The sequence below is a fragment of the Bufo bufo genome, chromosome 4, assembly GCF_905171765.1.
Source record: "Bufo bufo chromosome 4, aBufBuf1.1, whole genome shotgun sequence".
Taxonomy (NCBI): domain Eukaryota; kingdom Metazoa; phylum Chordata; class Amphibia; order Anura; family Bufonidae; genus Bufo; species Bufo bufo.
The window spans coordinates 13,617,181-13,640,831 of NC_053392.1; the positions used below are offsets into that span (position 1 = coordinate 13,617,181).

The 23,651-nt window shown below is 42.8% G+C and overlaps 1 protein-coding gene across 1 annotated transcript; it reads left to right on the plus strand.

Annotated features, from left to right (window-relative positions):
* The first annotated feature begins 1,057 nt into the window (after positions 1 to 1,057).
* Positions 1,058 to 18,119, plus strand: LOC120998339 (gastrula zinc finger protein XlCGF57.1-like). Its single transcript, XM_040429004.1, has 2 exons — positions 1,058 to 1,144; positions 16,702 to 18,119. The coding sequence occupies exons 1-2, from the start codon at positions 1,060 to 1,062 to the stop codon at positions 18,102 to 18,104; spliced, it is 1,488 nt and encodes a 495-aa protein (XP_040284938.1). The 5' UTR covers positions 1,058 to 1,059; the 3' UTR covers positions 18,105 to 18,119.
* The last annotated feature ends 5,532 nt before the right edge of the window (positions 18,120 to 23,651 follow it).

Sequence of the window (23,651 nt, forward strand, 5' to 3'; positions counted from 1 at the left end):
CAGTAAGTGCGGTTCTGGATCTCACTAATGCTCTTGTCCCTGGAGGATTTCCAGCCTCTCCTCTCCTCATAAAGGCGCCTGCAGTACTAGAAGCCTCCAGCTCCTCCAGTTCTCTCCTCTTCTCCTGAATGACCACCAAGGATGGACAGGAAGGAGATCAGCAGAAGAATATTAGACCTCACCTTGGAGATCATCTCCCTGCTGAGCGGAGAGGTAAACTTTTCTAGATTTCTCTCCTCTTTATTGTATTCTGTAACAAGTCAGACATGAGGAAGGAGAATCCATCATAGGAAGTGATAGGAAGAGTCCAGGGTCTTGGAGAACGGCCTCCAGACCTTCCAAGTGATGGAGAACCTGAAGATCAGCCACCAGTATGGTCAGTGATGTATCATGGAGACCAATAGTCATGTTGTAGGAGCCATGAGAAGGTAAGTAGGCACGTTGTACCCAGGAGGAGAGGAAGCAGAGGAGGAGATGGCCGGAGTGTGGCCTGGAGGGAGGATTTCTATCCACTAGTCTGAAATCTAGATGATACTGGACTATAACAAGCAGGCCTCCACTACGTCTAGAGGAAAGAAGGTTTCTCCAACAACATAGAAGAGGATTCTTTACTGTAAGAGCAGTGAGACTATGGCCTGGAGGTCTGGAGGGTTAGTGTTAGGGCTAGGGTTTCTAGTGACTAGATTACTGGAGATGGGGCCATGATCCAGGGAGGGATTCTGATTGTAGATATGGAGTCAGGAGGGAATGTCTTTTCCTAAGTGTATCTTTCCATCTACAGGATTACACCATAGTGAAGAAGACATCAGGGTGGACTCCCATCATCCATAAGTCAGGAGGGTGGAGCAGGACCCCCATCACAGAGCCTCCCCCTCTTATACATGAGCAGAAGATCCTAGAGCTCACCCACAAGATGATGGAGCTGCTGACTGGAGAGGTAACACTGCTGGGAATGCTGGGAAATTCTCCAGTAACAGCACTGGAGGGGTCTGGGTGATGATAGTGTCATTGTGTTGTCAGGTTCCTGTAAGGTGTCAGGATGTGGCGGTCTATTTCTCCATGGAGGAGTGGGAGTATATAGAAGGACACAAGGATATGTACGAAGAGGCCATGATGGAGGCTCCCCGGCCTCTGACATCACCAGGTAAGAAGAGAAGAGGCCGTGTTAGAGCCTCAGTCCGGTCATGTGCAGTGTGTACACGTGTGTAATGACATGTGATGTAGGAGCTCCACATGTTATTCTCCGGTCACATCACGTTAGAGCCTACATTTCCCATATACATCATACTTATCCATAGGATCTATCCCCCTGACAGATATAGTGTCCTCTTGGCCTCCATCGGGCCGGTACAGTAGATGACACTATTCTATACAGAGGATCCTGCAGGAAAACCTGCTTCGGGCCGTATACATGGGGCTTATGGGTGACGTCTGCCCCTGTGTGACTATATAGAATGATAGGACTGTACAGGGGAGATGTCACCTCCTTCTATCAGAGATCTACGTTAGGAAACCCTCCTGATATCTACCTCTGATGGAAGGCTCAGACGTGGTGTGAACACATCCTTATTCCATAGTCACTTTCCAGTAGTTCTCCTCCCTTCATGTCTGGGATCCTCTAGTCACTCCACAATTAGAGAAGACACAAGGTGCTATGTGTGACTAGAGGAGAAAGTGGGATCACCGGGCTCTTCTCTCTCCTCCTCCAGTCTGTGGTCCTGTCAGAGCAGACATGTGTCTTCTAGCAGTAGATGTACGGCCCGGAGTGTTCTAGCTGCGGAGGCTCCACAATATGTCATGGGCTCAGTTTTCTCTTAAAGGGCTTCTGTCAGCCCACTAAACCGTTTTTTTTTTTTTTTTGTTTACTAATAATCCCTATACTGCGAGCTCTGCATACATAAGTTAAATAATCATTTTTGTTCAGTAGAATTTGATAAAAAGCGATTTTTAAAATATGCAAATTACCTTGCTACCAGCAAGTAGGGCGGCTACTTGCTGGTAGCAGCCGCATCCTCCGATCCTAATGACGCCCCCTCCGCATTGTGATTGACAGGGCCAGGGAACGGAATCGTTCTCTGCTGGCCCTGCCTGTTAGCATTCAAAATCTGGCACCTGCGCCGCGGCCGTACCTATCTTCAATCTGCGCAGGCGCACTGAGAGACGGCCACTCGCTCGGCCACTCCATCCTCAATGCGCCTGCGCCGATGACGTCACATCTACACCCGGCGCAGGCGCATTGAGGAGAGAGCGGCCGCCTCTCAGTGCGCCTGCGCAGATTGAAGATACGTACGGCCGCAGCGCAGGCGCCAGATTTTGAATGCTAACAGGCAGGGCCAGCAGAGAACGATTCCGTTCCCTAGCCCTGTCAATCACAATGCGGAGGGGGCGTCATTAGGAACGGAGGATGCGGCTGCTACCAGCAAGTAGCCGCCCTACTTGCTGGTAGCAAGGTAATTTGCATATTTTAAAAATCGCTTTTTATCAAATTCTACTGAACAAAAATGATTATTTAACTTCTGTATGCAGAGCTCGCAGTATAGGGATTATTAATAAACAAAAAAAATATAAACGGTTTAGTGGGCTGACAGAAGCCCTTTAATTCCGAGGATATGATTCAGGATAAATAGAAGTGGGGTGACATGGGGGGTGCAGATGAATCGGGCAGCCTGAGGGTGTGACAGACGTCCCTGATCAGCGGCCGATCCCTGAGCTCCACACACGTTCCTCGCTTTACTGTACTGCTGCATTAGGGTGTGTTCAGACATGGCAGGTTTGTTGTAGAGGTTTCCGCTCTTGAAATCCGTCCCATATATGTGAATGTAGATGTTCCTGCAGCAGGGGATGGATATGGTGGTGGAGGCTATTGACAGCCTTGTTTGTTGAGTCCTATTTATACACAACTGGTGCAGATTTTGTTAACCAGCTGCCTTCTCTCCATGGGGCCCAGGATTGGATGTAAATCTGATCCCGGCTGTGTAGCTGCTCAGCAGATGCTGCTGTGGACAATAATGACTGCTTTATCTGAGAAGTATTTCCATAGCATCACCACAACGGCAACACAAGGAGATTGACCCCTGACCTCTGTAGGGGCAGGAAGCAGAGAAAGGTTTAAATACCCCCCTCCCACCACCAACACCAGTGTTTCCTGTCCCTACAGAGGACAGGGGCGGAGAAAGGTCTCCTTGTGTGCCTCGCGCCAGGGAGAAGAAGATTTTTGCGCACCTGGAACACCATTTCCACATGGTGGCTCCCTGCCCTCCCATGGTCCTCGTACTAACGCTGGGCAGGGAGTGGATTGGGAGGCCTTGCTCCGGTCTTATCTGGGGCCTGTTCCCGGGACTGCTGTCTCCCGCCTGGGCTCCGGTAGTCCCGGCTGGGTTGCGCGCCCAGCGCCGGCGGGCGCTATATAAGTTGGGTCACTTCCGGCGCAGGGATGACATCACCAGAAGTGACGAAGGCGGCGCATATTCGGCGGGACCAGGAAGTGAATTTGAATTTCTCTCCTTCCCCCAGCGTTCTTGGTTGCGGAGTTGGTGTTCTTTATCCCTTAAGAATGTCCGCACTGGAGCACTCAGAATCCCCTGCGCCGCCTTTCGTAAGTCTCCCTGTGGGCGAAATTTTAATCTTATGTTATTATTTCTGGTTCTGGTCTCATGTGGAGTATATTGGGCTTCTTTATTTTTCTAATGGGGCTTTTCCATCTGCCCTTTGATTTCTAAAGAATCGCAGAGGAAGCCCATAAAGTTCACAAAATGTATCTCCTGCCTTAAACGTCTGCCTGAGGACTATCAGAAAAAGTTATGCGGTGATTGTATTACCAAGATTATACGAGACGAACAACCATCCTTAATGGATGAGTTCAGAACCATGATGCAGGAGGAAATCAAATCCTCTTTGGCATCCCTGTCTGGATTTCACAAGGATACCCCTCCTCAGTCTGAGCCCCCACACAAGCGGGCACGAACAGGGTATTCCCTTTCATCTGAGTCAGACGAATTCGACGGTGCCTCTTCTTCCAAAACATGGGAGGAGGAGGACAAACAATCCGAACGGTAGAAAAAGATTTTATTTTTCTTCAGAGGATATCCCAGAATTGCTCAAAGCAATGAGGGCAACGATGGGGGTTGAAGAAATCTTACCAACCTTTTCCGTTCAGGAGGAAATGTTCGGGGGTCTGCGTGTGAAAAAAGCTAAAGTCTTCCCTATTAATGAAAATATTAAAGGTTTGATATTAGATGAATGGTCTGATCTGGAAAAACGCCTAGGAATCTCCAGATCATTTCAGAGCCGTCTACTTTTTGATCAAGAGGAGGCCAAAATATTTAATATGATTCCTAAAATAGATGCTCAGGTAGCGAAAGTCAACTAAAAAACCTCTCTACCCTTTGAGGACGCATCACAAGTAAGAGACCCTATGGACAGAAAAGCCGATGGTCTATTACGCCGGTCCTGGGAGGCAGCTATGTACAATTTAAAGTCTAACATAGCTGCTACCTCGGTAGCCAGATCCATGTTTGTATGGCTTTCAGAGTTAGAAAGTCGTGCATCCGATAACGAGGAGCTCCTAGGTGCGCTCCTACTCTTAAAGTCTGCCACGGCATTCCTTGCTGACGCCTCCGCAGAGTCTGTTCGGTTTGCGGCTAAGGACGCAGGACTTTCAAATGCGGCTCGGAGAGCCTTATGGGTCAAATGTTGGTCTGGAGACAAGGTCTCTAAATCCAGACTTTGTTCTATACCTTTCTCGGGAGAGTATATATTCGGGCCCGAGTTGGATAAAATTCTTGAAAAGGCTTCGGATAAAAAGAAAGGTTTCCCAGAAGAAAAGTCCTACAAAAGGAAATACCCCTTTCGTGCCCCCTCTAATCAGAGCAGGCCTTACAGCGGTAAAGGGAAAACGGGGAGTTATAGTTACCCCAAAGGAGGAAGGGGAAGAGGTTTCCTTGCCCCATCCCAGAAAGGTAACGAAAATCAGTGACGCCAGAGTGGGGGGAAGATGGAAGGAATTTTTTCCCTTCTGGGAGGAAATCTCTTCAAACCCATGGGCGCTAAAGATCATCCAAACAGGCTACAGAATTCACTTTTCTTCCCTCCCTCCAAAAATATTTGTTATCTCAAAATTCCCTACTCCAACATATCCAATTTGGAAAGGGGTTCAGGAATTATTATCCAAACACGTAATAACAGAGGTCCCCCCATTGGAAAGAGGGTTAGGTTTCTATTCGACTCTCTTTCTGGTGAGAAAGAAAGAGGGTTCCTTTCTAACCATCATAAATTTGAAGCTCCTAAACAAATTAATTTCTTATCAGAAGTTTCGTATGGAGACATTAAACTCAATCGTTCCCCTCTTACAGAGAGATTCAGTGATGTGCACAGTGGATTTAAGCAACACTTATTACCATGTCCCAATACACCACAATTCCCAGCAATTTCTGAGGTTTGCAATAAAGGATCACAGGGGAGTTGTTCTCCACTACCAATATACCTCTCTCCCTTTCAGCATATCCTCAGCACCTCGGGTGTTCACAAAACTCATAATAGAAGTTGTAGCATATCTGAGGAAAAGAGGATTAACAATCTTTCCGTATATCTGGACGATTTCCTAATAACCAATAATTCTTCTTCCCAACTACAGGAAGACTTGGAAGTGTTTCTGATAACATTGGACAGACTGGGATGGATGATCAACAGGAAAAAATCGAACCTCGTACCATCAACCAAAATCAGGTTCCTAGGAGTTATCCTGGACTCTCAGAAACAACTGACCAGTCTACCTCGAGACAAGATATCCGACATCCAACGGAAGATCAAGGTATTTACATCCAAGAGAACCTTTTCCATCAGAAACTCTATGAGTCTTCTAGGTGTCCTCACTTCCTGCATCCTAGCAGTTCAATGGTGTCAAATTCACTTCAGACCTCTTCAAATGTGGGTACTGAGAGTATGGGACAAAAAAGTTTTCTCGTTAGATCACATGGTTACCATACCTCAGAGGATAAAATCCTCACTTCAGTGGTGGAGGATCCAGGAAAACTTGACCAGAGGGGTAACATGGAGGAAGATACCTCACACCCAAATCACCACAGATGCAAGCAAGTGGGGCTGGGGGTCGAAAGTCGGAGAAATTTATTACCAGGGACTTTGGTCCAGTTCAATCAGGAGTCACTCGTCGAATTACCGAGAGCTGAGAGCGGTTTTGGAAACTCTAAAAATTGCAGATTCACAGCTCCGGGGTCGTCATTTAAAAATACTATCACACAACACGACGACAATAAAATACCTAAACCATCAAGGAGGTACAAAATCTATGGAGTCTGCTAAAACTATCCTCAGAAATTTTCAGCTAGGCGGAAATAAACCTAAAATCCATTTCAGCGGTTCACCTAAAAGGATCCCTGAACATAGAAGCCGACTAATTAAGCAGGGAAAATATAGACCAATCGGAATGGTCCTTGAACGAAGAAATCTTTCTGATAATAACAGACAAATGGGGCACACCGGAAGTGGACCTGTTCGCCTCTCGGAAAAATTCAAAAGTCCCAGCATTTTGTTCCCTAGACCCCAGGGACAATCCGTGGATCCTAGACGCCTTCTCCTTCACGTGGGACCAAGCACTGTACTATGCCTTCCCGCCACTTCCGATAATACCAAAGGTGGTGCAGAAGATCCATCAGGACCGAGCAAATGTCATACTGATAACACCTTATTGGCCAAAAAAGAGCTGGTTTCCCGTTATTCGGAAGATGGCCATCGAAGGTCCTTGGCCCCTTCCAAAGAGGAGGGACCTTCTACATCAAGGTCCAATTCTTCATCCGGACCCGGACTTCTTAAATTTGACAGCTTGGATCCTGAATCCCAAATCCTGAAATCTCAGGGTCTTTCGGATCCAGTGATCTCTACTCTAAAGGCCTCCAGAAAGAAAGTCACCTTCGCCATTTATTTAAAGATTTGGAAGAAATTTGGTTCTTGGTCAGGATCACCCTCTCTCAACAAATCCGCTCCTAATATACAGTCAATTCTAGATTTCTTACAAAATGGTTTTGATATGGGGTTAAGACCTGCTACCCTCAGGGTTCAAATATCCGCTTTAAGTTGTTTTTACGACACTGAACTAGCAAACCATAAATGGATTAGAAGATTTATGAGAGCGGTTACCAGAATACGTCCAACGTTAAAATCTCGTATCCCTACTTGGGACCTAAACATAATTCTCACAGGATTATCACGTCCCCCCTTTGAACCATTGAATGAATGCTCCTTGAAACTAAAATCATTCAAATCAGCTTTCCTAGTGGCCATCACTTCCGCCAGACGAATTAGTGAACTACAAGCATTATCCATGAGGGAACCTTACCTCCAGGTCAAAAGCGATAGATTAATTCTGAGCTAGACGCAGAATTCATGCCAAAGGTCAGGATATTACGCTCCCGTCCTTTTATGATAAACCCTCCGACAACAGAGAACTATCCTTCCATTCCCTAGATGTTAGATGAGCCGTACTGGACTACATAGACTCTACAAAAGAGATTAGGAGGTCCGACTGTCTCTTCGTTCAATTTGGGGGCAAAAACAGAGGACAGAAAATTTCCAAATCCTCAATCGCTAGATGGATTAAGAATGCTATCTCTACTTGCTATACTATTCAAAATCTCTCTTGCCCAGATAATCTGAAGGCTCACTCTAACAGAGCGATGTCTTCCTCCCAAGCGGAGAGAGCGGGTGTTTCCTTAGAGGAAATTTGTAAGGCCGCTACTTGGTCTAGTATCCATACCTTTATTAAACATTATAGACTAGACCTTTTCAAAGAATCAGACATGTCTTTTGGAAAAAAAGTCCTTCATGCTGTTATCCCCCCTTGATCATATTTTGTATATCTCCTTGTGTTGCCGTCGTGGTGATGCTATGGAAAACCGGAATTAGTACTCACCGGTAATTCTTTTTTCATGAGATTACCACGACGGCATATAAATTCCCTCCCGTTATGTTCTTCTTGTTATTGGGGATTGTTATGGAGTAATACTTTCCCTTCTTTTGGTTTTATTCGGATGTTATAAAATCACGGGGTTTTCCACCACCTTTCTACTCTTGTATTTTGGAATCACTGGTGTTGGTGGTGGGAGGGGGGTATTTATACCTTTCTCTGCTTCCTGCCCCTACAGAGGTCAGGGGTCAATCTCCTTGTGTTGCCGTCGTGGTGATCTCATGGAAAAAGAATTACCGGTGAGTACTAATTCCGGTTTTTAGTCTGTTATGTTGGGCTAATATTTTGGTTTTTATACTTGTGATTCCTTTCTTTGATTTGGTTTTCTTTGTCTACTTTTAGGACGTGTGTGCAAATCTGATGTAGCTTTAGATCGGATACCTGCAGAAATATTGAAAATTCTGAAAGGTTCACAAACTTTCATGCACCACTGTATATTTCTCTTTTTTGTTGGATCCATTTTGGCCAGCATAATAGAAAGGTTGTACATTTTTTATTTTTTTTTTAACTTTCAAGTTTTATTGTTTTTCCAATTTAAGTAAAGGAACATCAGATAAGTCACATAGATAAGTCAATGACCAGTAAAACACATGTGTCTGACATCTATGATAGTAATACAACATATTCATATATAGTTATTAAGGTATAACAATGGAATTAACAAATTCAAAACCTGTGATACATAGTTAGAGCATAAAATATCCTATCCACTCAAATCTGAGCATGAATAGTATTAAAATAGAAGTGTACTGTTCGTGTCACTGCATAGCCGCTCACTCACCGTCCCCCCTCACTGCCACTAGTAAATTGCCAAATCCTACAAAGCTATTGACTGTATTTTAGAGGCATACGAAGAAGTGTTCCACACTTCCCATTTTTTATGGGTGATTTTAATATCCCCATTGATGATCCCATCTCCCCATCATGTGCTCACTTTCTTTCTTTAACCTCCTCTCTTGGCCTATCACAACTTGCTTCCTCTGCCACGCATGAACAGGGCAATATACTTGATCTAGTCTTCTTCCGTCACTGCCCAGTCTCAAACTTTAGTAACTTATCCTTCCCACTTTCTGACCACAATCTTCTTTCATTTACCATAAAGACCTCTCACTTTTCTCATGACAATCCTACTTTGCACAATTTCAGAAACCTACACACCATTAAATGCCAGCAACTAATTAACACCCTACAATTAGCTCTTACCCCAATCACTTCCCTCTCCTGTCCAGACTTGGCTGCCAATCATTACAACCAGACCCTCAAAACCACCCTAGATGAAGTTGCTCCAATATCAATCTGACCCTCTCGACACAGAACACGGCAACCCTGGCACACACCTGAAACACGTTTTATCCAGCGCTGCTCCAAATGTGCAGAACGCTTATGGAGAAAATCACGAATATCAGCAGACTTCCTCCATTATAAATTTATGCTCAAAACATATAATTCGGCTCTCAATATTGCAAAACAAAAGTACTTCACCTCTCTCCTCACTCTCGAATAACCCAAAACGACTTTTTGACACTTTTCACTCCCTTCTAAGCTCTAAAGTTCCAGAACCTGTCACTGACCTCTGCGCTCATGGCATGGCCACTTACTTCAGAGACAAGATTGGCAGTATCCGGCAGGAAATAATCTCCCAGTCCCCAAATAATTTCAATCCTCCTCCCTCCAATTTCTCCACATGCTCTCTCTTTTTTTGACCCTATAACAGAGGAGGAAGTTTCCAGGCTTCTCTCTTCTTCTCGACCCACAACCTGTAGCAGTGATCCTATTCCATCACACCTCCTCCAGTCCCTCTCCCAGGCTGTCATCACTCATCTAACTACAATTTTTAACCTTTCTCTCTTTTCTGATATCTTTCCCTCCTCTTTCAAACACTCTATTATAACCCCACTACTAAAGAAACCATCTCTTGACCTGACCTGTGCTGCAAACTACCGACATGTTTCTAACCTCCCCTTCATCTCTAAACTCCTTGAACGTCTTGTCTACTCTCACTTAATAAGCTATCTCTCTGCAAACTCTCTTCTTGACCCACTACAATCTGCTTTCCGCCCTCTTCACTCTACAGAAACTGCCCTTACTAAAGTGTCTAACGATCTCCTAACAGCAAAAAGAAATGGTGACTATTCTCTACTGATTCTGCTGGATCTCTCTGCAGCATTTGATACCGTAGACCATAAACTTCTCCTCACCATGCTCCACTCAATTGGCCTTAAGGACACTGCCCACTCTTGGTTCTTTTCCTATGTCTCTGGCCGCTCCTTTAGTGTATCATTCACTGGCTCTTCTTCTTCTCCTCTTCCTCTTGATGTTGGAGTTCCTCAGGGCTTAGTACTAGGTCCTCTACTCTTCTCCCTCTATACAGCCCCCATTGGACAGACTATTAGTAGATTTGGCTTTCAATACCATCTCTATGCTGACGACACCCAACTATACACTTCATCCCCTGACATCACCCCTGCTTTACTCCAAAACACCAGTAATTGTCTGGCAGTTGTCTCTAGCATCATGTCCTCTCTGTATCTAAAAGTGAACCTCTCAAAAACTGAACTTCTTGTCTTTACCCCATCTACTAACTCACCTAAACTTGATATTTACATTTCGACCTGCAGCACTATCATAACTCCTGTGCAAAATGCCCGTTGTCTTGGGGCCACATTTGACTCTGATCTCTCCTTTGTTCCCCATATTCAATCAGCTCAGTCGTCTGCACCTCAAGAATATCGCCAGAATCTGCCCTTTTCTTACGGTGGAAACGGCAAAAACTCTTGTTGTTGCCTTGATTGTATAACTGGGCAAAACCACCACATATGTGTTGGGGTTCCCTTTTCCCCACAAGCTCGCCAGCAGCATGGGCTATATGTGGGATCCATATGGGCTATACGAGATGGAGTCAGGTACCATCTAAGCTGTATTTTCCTATTTTGTTCAGTATGATTGATACACCTGGAGTTAGCTATCGTCCAGTGGAAGGCATCACTCCACTCATCAGCTGTCCAGGAACTACCCGATTCTTCTTCCCATTTCACCATAAAGCTCATCTTAGTGTCCGAACTTAGTTCCAAAGCTTGGTAAGCAATGGATAGTCCCTTTCCGGAACATCCTCGGCTTCTAAACAAATCTGCTAATCGGGGTGCCCCTGGACAGCCGATCAGGAGGTAACTGGCTGTTACTTAACATAGGTCTAATTTGAAGGTATTGGTAAAAGCGGAAGGTAGGAAATTAGTAAGTTTGGCGCAAAGCTTCAAACTGTATATTTGGTCCAAATACAATATACCAGCTTTCTCCCATTTGTTTATCGAAAGATCTGGGATATTGTAGGTAAGCGCACCTAGTGGGGTTTCCGACCTCGTAGGAGAGAACAGTTTTTCCCCTTCTATCCAACGACACCAAGTCCATACAGCAGCTCGCATGGTCAAGAGGGAGGGCAGTCCCCTGGGTGCCGCTAAAGAATGGGCAGTGAGAAGACCTGGGAGAGAACCCTTCATTGCAAAAGTGGACTCTATCTCTAGCCACCTCTGATTCGAAGAAGACAACCACCATTCTCTAGTTTGTTCAATAAGATTGGCTTTATAATATCGCAACAGGTCCGGAACGCCCAGTCCACCATCTCGCAAATTTGGGTATAAGGCTCGTCGGTCCACTCTAGGGGCCTTATTGCCCCATATAAATTTTAGGAGATCTGCCTGTAACAAGCGGATTGTTTTAGAGGGAATGAGAATCGGAATACACCTGAACTTGTAAAGTATTTTGGGTAATATTAGCATTTTGACCGCATTAATCCTGGCAATCCATGACATAAAGTGCTGGGAGTATTTAGTATAGTCTGCTAGCAATTCTGTTCGTAAGGAGGCAAAATTCATCAATACCAAGTTTAGCAAGTCGTTAAGGTAATACCTAAGTATGTTATACTGTCTGATGACCACTGAAACGGAGCTCTCTCCAAAAGTCGTTTTTTAAGAGGTTCCTGAATTGCAAAAGGAAGTATGTGCGATTTAGTTATATTCAGTTTATATAAGGAGGCTTGTGCATATTCCTGCAGTACTACTATGACTTCTGGAAGAGAGATTTCCGGACATGTAAGAGACAATACAACATCATCTGCGTATAGGCCAATTTTGTGTGTTGTAGCACCTATCTGTATTCCGGTAATATTTGGGTCTACTCGGATTCTTTCTGCCACGGGTTCTATCACCAAAGCAAACACTAGTGGTTATAATGGGCAACCCTGTCTAGTTCCATTTGATATGTTAAAACTCTTGGAGTAAAAGCCGGATGCGAACACTCGTGCGGATGGGGATGAGTACAGGTTTAATATAGCGGACAAAATAGGGCCAGAGAATCCGAATCGACCCAGTACCTCTGCCAGAGACCCCCAGTGCACCCTATCAAATGCTTTTTCCGCATCTAAAGATACAAAAATCGTAGGTGCACCGGAAGTCTCCGACAACTGCAATAGGTAAATCATTCTTCTAATTCCATCCCTGCATTGGCGACCTGGAATAAATCCTGCCTGGTCTGGGAGACTAATTTAGGAAGGAGAGGTTGTATCCTTAAAGCCAGAAGTTTGGAAAACTATTTTAAATCACTATTAAGTAAAGAGATGGGATGAAAGTTCGATGGGACATCTTGAGATTTTCCTAGTTTAGGGATTGTTGTAATAATAGCACACAACATTTCCTTAGGTATAATACCAGGGAGGAGAAATGCGTTAAAGAGTCGAGTAAGATATGGCAATAAGTTATTTTTAAAGGTTTTATAGTAGTCTCTGGAGAATCCGTCTGGTCCTGGGGCTTTATGCAGCTTTAAGGTCTTTATAGCTGCATCCACCTCAATTTCTGAGAAGGGGATATTAATAGACATAATATACTGAGGAGATAAAGTCGGGAGAGACGCTGAGTCCAGGAATTTTGAGATGAGTTGTGAGGGAGGTTGTGGCATAGCGCTGTCATCTTTTAGGTTATAAAGGGAGCTGTAGTAGTCCGCGAATGTGTCTGCAATATCTATTGGGTGTGTTGTAATCATCCCATTATTCTGTTTCATTGACTCAATAAGGGATACTACTTCCCTTTTCTTGAGTCGATACATTTTCGCTTTTTGAGCGGGTCAGGGCCCTTTCGTATTTGCCAAGCAGAAAGGAACAAAGCTGGAAGCGTAAGTCTGTAAGCTGGGAAGATAATATATCAGTGGGAGCTGTCTTGTATTGTGCTTCCATAGCAGCTATCTGAGCTAAGATGTCTTGCATTTGTTTCTCTCTTTGTTTCTTAATCCTAGAAGCAGCTTGAATAAATAACCCTCTCATATAACTTTTATGGGAGCACCACAGCATGGGTATGCTAATGTCTGAAGTATCATTAAGCTCAAAATACTCATCTATCGCTTTAGAAAAGAGATTAAATCGCTCCTCATATCTCAACAGAAAAGAGTTTAAGCGCCAGAGTGATGGGTTGGGATTAGGGTAGTTATCTAAGAGATGTAAGAGTACAGGGGCATAATCAGACCAAGTGATATTGCCTATAGCGGAGTATGTGGCTTTGTGTAATAGGTCTTTGGAAATTAGGAAATAATCAATCCTAGACAGGGAGATATGAACCTGAGACACAAAGGAAAAATCTCTTTAAGTCGCATGCTGATATCTCCAAATATCGTGTAGTGAAGTATTTTTGAGTAGCTTACCCAATTCAGGTCGGTAGCCCAACATTTTCCTGGAGCAATCCATTGAGGCATCAATGGGTACATTGAAATCTCCTCCTAATATGATGGAACCCGTGGCAGAATCAAGCAATTTCTTGAAGAAGCGATTGAGAAAAGAAAGTTGATGAGAGTTGGGGACATATACTGTACATTAGCTATTGTTTAGTTAATATGATTTATAGAGCAAAGGAAAATAATAAAACGTCCCGCTTGATCAGTGATACATTGATGCATTTTAAACTGGACTGAGCGTCTTATCCCTATATGTACTCCCGTCCTCTTGACCAACAAGGATGCAAAGAAAAGGTGAGGGTATTGTCTGTTAGCACACCTGCAATTGTCTTTGGCTAACAAGTGGGTTTCTTGAGCTAGCAAGATGTCATATTTACCCTCATTGGCATCATTCCATAATGCAGTGCGTTAGTAGGGGGAGTTAAGTCCCCTCACATTTATAGACATTAATTTCAACACCATCTTAGATTATCAAAAACCATCGGCCTTACAATATTACCCAAAGGAGGACGGTGAGCAGCAGCAGACACTTCGGAGTCAGTATCACAGTATGGCTGGAAAAGACAACAATCATGAGAATAAACATAACCAGGTAGAAAAGGTAGGCAACAGAGCCCATAATGTTTTAGTAACCACTGACTGGCGCCCATGTGTTTCAGGGGTGCAAAGGTTCTGATAGGTAAATGACAAGACCCTTTATGGGTCACCTTTTTATTCTAAAAGGATGAATGAGGATAGAGGTATATAAAGAGAAATGAGAAATAGTTTGCACGCAAGTGGGGTCACTACCCCCCCCCCCCCCCCATCCCACAGACAGAAGTGGAGGAGCTGAATAGGTCAAGAGACAGCTGTAGTAGAAAGCACATTAAAAATACAAGAGATCAGAGTTTCCTAATGAAGGATCATAAAATGGCCTGCAAAGTAGGATTATCTACATATAGAGAAATCATTCAGGTTATTTCAGCGTCCAAATTCTTGCAGGATATCTGCCCGCCTTTCCTCTTGCTACTTTTCCCAGTTCTGCCAGCATGGGCTGTAGACCACAGGATTGGGGTTGGCAGTACTGGAAGGGCATGAAGATCTTGAACAGTACACCAATCCCCTATGGAAATCATAGGGTCTCCCAACGCTGACAGTAACTCCGTGAGGTCTTCATGTCGACGGACAGTGAATTTTTTCCCTGCAACTGTAGTGGTGAGGCCGAGCGCAGTAAAAAAATTTCGAGCACAGTATGTCAGTTAGGGGTTTTAACTGTCGACTTTTGTAGAGTGTCATAGGAGCTAGGTCTTGAAATAACGTTAGCTGGTGTTCATCAAAAATCAGATTTGGATCTTCTCTTGCTTTCCTCAGCATATCCTCTTTGACTCTAAAGTCCAGAAATTTGCAAATGATATCTCTGGGTGGTTCAGATGGGCCAGGTCTAGGCCTTAGAGCCCTATGCGCTCTTTCTATCTCAATAGAAAGGGGATAGTGTGCTCCAAGGAGCACAACAGCTATTTGTTTCACGGTAGAAAGTAGCGATTCCGAAGCGTATGTTTCGGGTAAGCCTCGGATTCTCAAATTGTTGCATCGGTTGCGATTGTCCTGATCTTCTATATGAGTGTAAAGTTGGTTTAAGTGATCTTGGCAGGTTTGGAAATGGGTAGCTACCTCCTTGGTGTGGTTACATAGCTCTGCAGTAGTTTCCTCTAAGCAGTCCACACGATGTCCAATGTGACGCAAATCTTGTTTAATCTCTTGCAAGTCCTGCGCCAAGGGTGACAGTGCCTTAGTAAGGGTTTGTTGAAAAAAGGCCCTTGATAAAGGAAGGTCAGATGACGCTGTAGCTTGGACCTCATCTTGCATTATATCATCTTGGTTTAGAGGCAGGTTCTCTTGGGCGGGTGGGTCTACACATGTGGACGCCTTTGTAACAAACCTCTCCATATTACCCTTGGGATGAGTTTTTTTTTGAGCTGTGATAAGGTCTTTTGTTGCGGGTTTTCAGTATTTCACCATCTTAGAGGAGGTGAGCTATGTCTATTGATTAAAGAACAGGACACTACGCTGTGCTGCAATACTCGTGTGCATCAAATATCCTCAGATAAGGTTAGCAAGGTGACCATCCGGGCTGCGATCTGATTTGAAGATCTAAAAACATTGAGCCCAAGGCTCTGTAAAGGAGTGGGACTCCAAATGAGCAGAATAATTCACATGGTAGATCCCCTTATGGAAAGGAGGGGTGTTTAAAACATTAGGACCAAGTCCATCAAGTATTTCACAATGAGGGTCAGTATTGGGGCTCAGTGATGAAGGTTCACCACCCCCTGTATTGCTATGGTGATGAAGGCAGGTGAACTGAGATATTATATGGACACCTGTAGAGTCACAGTTCTCTATGAGAGAGATCAGGATTACAGTACCTTAATGGAGGTAGGTAACCCCTCGCTGCTCTAGATTCTTGAGGAGGCCGCACTCTCTCTTCCTTGTCCTGGGTGGAGGATCCGGAGTTCGGTGTGTTAATTGTGTCCACTACTACCGGCTTTGATTCTTCCGGAGGTGAGGCTGTGCTCCAGGATGGCGTCCCCACAGGGCTGGGAGCGTGCGACAGGTAGGGTGGGCTGATAACTGCGATCCGATCCCCCAGGCTTCTTATCCTGCTATACTTCCTCCGTTATCTGAATCGAGAGGTCCTAGGACATCTGGGATCTCCTTAGGCCCACTCCGGTTCACAAGCCGCACCGCCGCTATCCGAAATTGAGGCTGAGACTCCGCTGAGCCAGCTAGGCCTCGTCTGGAACTCGGCCGACAGCCGCTTAGAGACCTCCAGATGGTGTCTTTCTGCGGTGGACGATTTAGGGAGCCTAAATTTGTATATAATGGGGTCTTGAGTGGGGGATTACAGGCTACATGTCGGCAGATTAGATGCAGGAAAACGGAGCCATGAGAAAAGACCAGAAAGGTTGTAAATAAATCTACTTGGTGGTTTAAAAAAGGAAATCACTAAACCTTTTTTTTTTTACTCCTAACAGAACATAAAAGAGAGAACTCTGGAGGAACCTTCATTTTATCACTAGATCATATAGTAGAAGATGAAGATATCGGGCAGCGCTCTTCAGGAATAAACCTCGTTACCTGTAATGTACATCCAGGACTTCACAGAACAGATCTGTCATATAATGCTTCTAATTATAAGGAACCTTCTCCTGACCAATCACAGATTGTTACCACAAGTACCGGGCAGAAAGGGGGTAAAAGATTTCAGTGTGTGGAATGTGGAAAAAAATTTACACATCGTTCCGGTCTTTTTGCTCACAGTAGAATGCACACAGGAGAGAAGCCATTTTCATGTTCAACATGTGGGAAATGTTTTATATATAGATCAAAACTTGTTACACATGAGAAGTTTCACGCAGGAGAGAAGCCGTATGCATGTTCAGAATGTGGGAAAGGTTTTACACAAAAGTCAGATCTTATTACGCACCAGAGAATTCACACAGGAGAGAAACCATTTTCATGTTCAGAATGTGGGAAAGGTTTTATTACTAATCACCACCTTAAACTTCATCTGCGAATTCACACAGGAGAGAAACCATATTCATGTTCAGAATGTGGGAAATGTTTTAATGATAAATCACGTCTTCATACACATGAAAGAACCCACAGAGGAGATAAGCCATTTAAATGTTTAGAATGTGGGAAATGTTTTATACATAAGTCGGATCTTGTTGCACACGAGAAAAGTCACACAGGGGAGAAGCCATTTTCATGTTCAGAATGTGGGAAATGTTTTATCACCAAAGACAAGCTCAAGCTTCATCAGAAAAGTCACACAGGAGAGAAGCCGTATTCATGTTCAGAATGTGGGAAATGTTTTATGCAAAAGTCAGACCTCATTACACATGACAGAATTCACACAGGAGAGAAACCATTTTCATGTTCAGAATGTGGAAGATGTTTTATTACTAAACACCACCTCAAGCTTCATCAGAAAATTCACACAGGAGAGAAGCCATATTCATGTTCAGAATGTGGAAAATGTTTTACAGATAAATCACGTCTTCATAAACATGAAAGAAGTCACATAGGAGAGAAGCCATTTAAATGTTTAGAATGTGGAAAATGTTTTACTCATAAGTCAGATCTCATTGCACATGAGAGAAGTCACACAGGGGAGAAGCCCTTTTCATGTTCAGAATGTGGGAAAGGTTTTATTTCTAAACACAACCTCAAGGTTCATCAGAGAATTCACACAGGAGAGAAGCCATATTCATGTTCAGAATGTGAGAAATGTTTTAATTCTAAACACAGCCTCAAGGTTCATCAGAGGTATCACACAGGAGAAAAGCCATATTCATGTTCAGAATGTGGAAAATATTTTGCTAATAAATCAGATCTTGTTAGACATGAAAAAAATCACACAGGAGAGAAGTGATGTTGATTCCCTATATATGAAAAATAAAAAATGTTTTACAGAATTTACACAGAGAAGAATCCATATTACTCTAAGGACGACTATGCTATATTCGAATTTACGATATTTCATGAATATTTGGGCGAATATTCATCATATATTCGCGAATTTGATATTATCTTGATTGCGAAAAATCAGCAATGTAATATTCGCTTAATGCGCGCAAAATATAGGCATGGGTCACTTTGGCTACATTTTCCAAGCTGCTAGAAGTTTCCTGAGACTGGAGAAAATGGTTGGCACAGAAGAACATTAAAAATGGCTTTATATGCTGTTAGGCCTCTTTCACACGGGCGTCATGGATTTGGGCCGGATAAGATGCCGATGCGTCGCGGAAAAATGCGTGATTTTTCCGCACGAGTACAAAACATTTTAAATGCGTTTTGCACGCGCGTGAGAAAAATCGGCATGTTGGGTATCCAAACCCGAACTTCTTCACAGAAGTTCGGGTTTGGGTTAGGTGTTGTGTAAATTGTATTATTTTCCCTTATAACATGGTTATAAGGGAAAATAATAGCATTCTTAATACAGAATGCTTAGTAAAATAGGGCTGGAGGGGTAAAAAAATAAATAATTATTAATTAACTCACCTTAATCCACTTGTTTGCGCAGCACGGGTTCTCTTCTTTCTTCTTTCTTGTGACAGACCATGTAATGAGCACAGTGACATCACCACAGGTCCTTTTCCTCCTGCACAGCAAAGAAGAAGAAAGAAGAGAAGCCGGGCTGCGCAAACAAGTGGATTAAGGCGAGTTAAAAAAATATATATATTTTTTTAACCCCTCCAGCCCTATTTTACTAAGCATTCTGTATTAAGAATGCTATTATTTTCCCTTATAACCATGTTATAAGGTAAAATAATAATGATCGGGTCCTCATCCCGATCGTCACCTAGCAACCATGCGTGAAAATCGCACCTCATCCGCACTTGCTTGCGATTTTCACGCAGCCCCATTCACTTCTATGGGGCCTGCGTTGCGTGAAAAACACACAAAATAGAGCATGCTGCCAATTTCACGCAACGCACAAGTGATGTGTGAAAATCACCGCTCATGTGCACAGCCCCATAGAAATGAATAGGTCGGGATTCAGTGCGGGTGCAATGCGTTTACCTCACACATTGCACCCGCGCTGAAATCTTGCCCGTGTGAACGAGGTCTTAGAGTGCTGCAATATATTAGCGTTTGCGCTAATCAGCACTAATGATGCAAATATTTTGGCGCAATACGTGAATCTTAACATTTTAGCAGGTCTGCATGTATGTATGGACAGCAGAACCTATCACACTACCTAACATACTGCACTGCAACATCTACACTATATCAGGATATAACCTACACTGACTATCTCCCACGATCTGTATTATATATATCAGCCAATTATCTATCTAATGTAGTGTGGAAAGCACAGAGCACAGCAATGACACTGCTGTCTCTCTCAGAACTTTAAAAAAAACTGTGGAAAATGGCTGCTATGGAGGTTCTTATATAGTAAGGGGCAGCCAACTTTCCTATTGGTTGCTAGGGATATTGCTAAGCAAAGACAAAGACATTGCAGTCTTCTCATTGGCCCACAAGCAAAAAGGGAGGTTACTGATGAAAATAAAATCTAGAATATTCGAAATTACGAGAATATATCACTATAATCTAAATATTCACGAATTCTCGAAGTGCCGATATTCGCGATTAATATTCGCGCCCAACACTAGTCAGCAATATGGTAGAGAGAGAAGCGGCAGGTTGAGAAGCCTCTGTATGTTCCAAATAGCTGCCATCATAGTATAATACACGGTGAAGACAGGCAGTCAGTAATTCTAAGAGTGCTGCAATGGAGACACTTTCCAGGCTAATAAAATACACACCTTTCCCTAATAAATTATATTACAAAAATTATTAAAATCACTGTCCCCACGCAATAGTAAAAAATAAACTGAAATGGCAGGTACATGTTAAGGCTGGGTTCACACGGTGGAGTCATAGAGCAGACTATTGCAGTTTTACCTGGAAAATCACTTGGCCATTAACAATCAATAAAAACCAGACTGATTTGTGGTCAAATTTCTTGTCGGGAGGAAACAGATTCTTCAAACGAAGCAGAGGTCAGAATAATGGTGAAATAAAAGTAAAAGAAGAAATAGGCGAGCTGTGGTGTCATATCCGGCCTAAGAGACTGTCGGAGAGTTCTGGATGTGTTGTTATAAAATTGGGGTTTGTTCCTATAAAACAGATTGAGAACTGAAAACTTTTTGTCTGATTTTTATTGTATTTTATTATATTTCTCCAGAAGATTGGGACTTGAAATGTATTTCTATGATGTGGATATGGTCAAGCACTGCAGGAGGTGCGGTATCCCCGTTGTGCTTCACCAAGAGATTCAGTTTGATCCGGAGACTACATCTAATATATGTGAGACTTTTCAGCTGCTTGTGAAAGATTACGTAGACAAAACTTTAATATAGACAGCACTTTAGGTGATTAACCCCTTCAGGAGATATTGATTTTTCTCCTTCCTGACACGGTCAAATTTTGTATGCATTTGTGGTAATAACTTTGGAATGCTTTTACTTATCCAAGCCATTCTGAGATCTTCTCGTGACACATCATACTTCATGTTCGTGGTACATATGAGTCAATATGTTTTAACTTTACTTATAAAGAAAAATCCCAAATTTATGGAAAATTGGGGAAAGAAATTCTAATTTCTCTGCTTTTAAGACAGTAATGATCACTGATAAAATAGTTATTCATTAACATTCACCATATACTGTATATCTGTATGTTTATATTGGCACCATTTAATTTTATTTCTCTTCGGACGTTAGAAGGCAGTTATGAAGTCAGTTTGTGTGACTTACATAGTAGAAACTACCCTAAATGACCCCATTTTAGAAACTACACCACTCAAACTATTCAAAACTGATTTTACAAACTTTTTTTTTAACCCCTTACCACGGACTTGGCCATTTTTTGCAAATCTGACCAGTGTCACTTTAAGTGCTGATAACTTAAAGTGCCCATTCTGAGATTGTTTTTTCGTCACATATTGTACTTCATGAAACTGGTAAAATGAAGTAAAAAAAAATCTTTTTTATTTATAAAAAAATACCAAATTTAACCAAAAATTTGTAAAAAAATTGCAAATTTCCAAGTTTCAATTTCTCTACTTCTACAGGGAGTGCAGAATTATTAAGCAAGTTGTATTTTTGAGGATTAATTTTATTATTGAACAACAACCATGTTCTCAATGAACCCAAAAAACTCATTAATATCAAAGCTGAATATTTTTGGAAGTAGTTTTTAGTTTGTTTTTAGTTTTAGCTATTTTAGGGGGATATCTGTGTGTGCAGGTGACTATTACTGTGCATAATTATTAGGCAACTTAACAAAAAACTAATAAATACCCATTTCAATTATTTATTTTTACCAGTGAAACCAATATAACATCTCAACATTCACAAATATACATTTCTGACATTCAAAAACAAAACAAAAACAAATCAGTGACCAATATAGCCACCTTTCTTTTCAAGGACTCTCAAAAGCCTGCCATCCATGGATTCTGTCAGTGTTTTGATCTGTTCACCATCAACATTGCGTGCAGCAGCAACCACAGCCTCCCAGACACTGTTCAGAGAGGTGTACTGTTTTCCCTCCTTGTAAATCTCACATTTGATGATGGACCACAGGTTCTCAATGGGGTTCAGATCAGGTGAACAAGGAGGCCATGTCATTAGATTTTCTTCTTTTATACCCTTTCTTGCCAGCCACTTTGTGGAGTACTTGGACGCGTGTGATGGAGCATTGTCCTGCATGAAAATCATGTTTTTCTTGAAGGATGCAGACTTCTTCCTGTACCACTGCTTGGTAGGTGTCTTCCAGAAACTGGCAGTAGGACTGGGAGTTGAGCTTGACTCCATCCTCAACCCGAAAAGGCCCCACAAGCTCATCTTTGATGATACCAGCCCAAACCAGTACTCCACCTCCACCTTGCTGGCGTCTGAGTCGGACTGGAGCTCTCTGCCCTTTACCAATCCAGCCACGGGCCCATCCATCTGGCCCATCAAGACTCACTCTCATTTCATCAGTCCATAAAACCTTAGAAAAATCAGTCTTGACGTTTCAGCTTGTGTGTCTTGTTCAGTGGTGGTCGTCTTTCAGCCTTTCTTACCTTGGCCATGTCTCTGAGTATTGCACACCTTGTGCTTTTGGGCACTCCAGTGATGTTGCAGCTCTGAAATATGGCCAAACTGGTGGCAAGTGGCATCTTGGCAGCTGCACGCTTGACTTTTCTCAGTTCATGGGCAGTTATTTTGCGCCTTGGTTTTTCCACACGCTTCTTGCGACCCTGTTGACTATTTTGAATGAAACGCTTGATTGTTCGATGATCACGCTTCAGAAGCTTTGCAATTTTAAGAGTGCTGCATCCCTCTGCAAGATATCTCACTATTTTTGACTTTTCTGAGCCTGTCAAGTCCTTCTTTTGACCCATTTTGCCAAAGGAAAGGAAGTTGCCTAATAATTATGCACACCTGATATAGGGTGTTGATGTCATTAGACCACACCCCTTCTCATTACAGAAATGCACATCACCTAATATGCTTAATTGGTAGTAGGCTTTCGAGCCTATACAGCTTGGAGTAAGACAACATCCATAAAGAGGATGATGTGGTCAAAATACTCATTTGCCTAATAATTCTGCACGCAGTGTATAATACATAGTAATACCTCCAAAAATAATTATTAGCTTAGAAGTTTAGAAGCAAATCTTGAAATGTTTCAGAAATTTTCAAAAACCCAATTTTTAGGGACCAGTTCAGGTTTGAAGTCACTTTGCGAGGCTTACATAATAGAAACCACCCAAAAATGACCCTACGGGGCGAACTATGGTCTCAGGTTAGTTCAGTCTTATATCATTGTCTATATTTGCCGTTACATTTTTACAGAAGATCCTTAAAGGGGTTCTCGGGGAATTAAGAAAATAAAATACTTAAATATTACTTCATTATAACTATATTGCCAAACACCTTTCATTAGTTATAATGGCTTGTTTTGTCCAGGGAGCAATCATTAGGAGAAATAAAATGGCCACTGTCCTAATCAGACAGGTGGACAAGTTAAAGAGCCGCGCCATATTCCTCTCTTACTTGTCAGGGATTATGATCCTGAATACAGTTTAATATGATCTTCAGATTAATCTCTGTAGGAATGGAGTTCATAAGGAGACATAAAGTACAGTGAGGAGGGTGGGGGTAATGAGCAGCAGCACTTGTATGCAGTCTCCATTACCACAGTATGTCCTGTCCATCCTCTCTGTCCTTCATGTCTCCTCATGAACTCCATTTCTACAGAGATTCAGCTAAAGATCTTATCATCTGTATTCAGGATCATAATCCCTGACAAGCAGAGCAGAGAGGAGGCAGCTCTTTAGCTCATTGTTGTGAGTAATTTGTCCCCCTGTGTGATTAGGACAGGTTTTGTGTGTGCTAATAGGACAGCAGCCATTTTATTT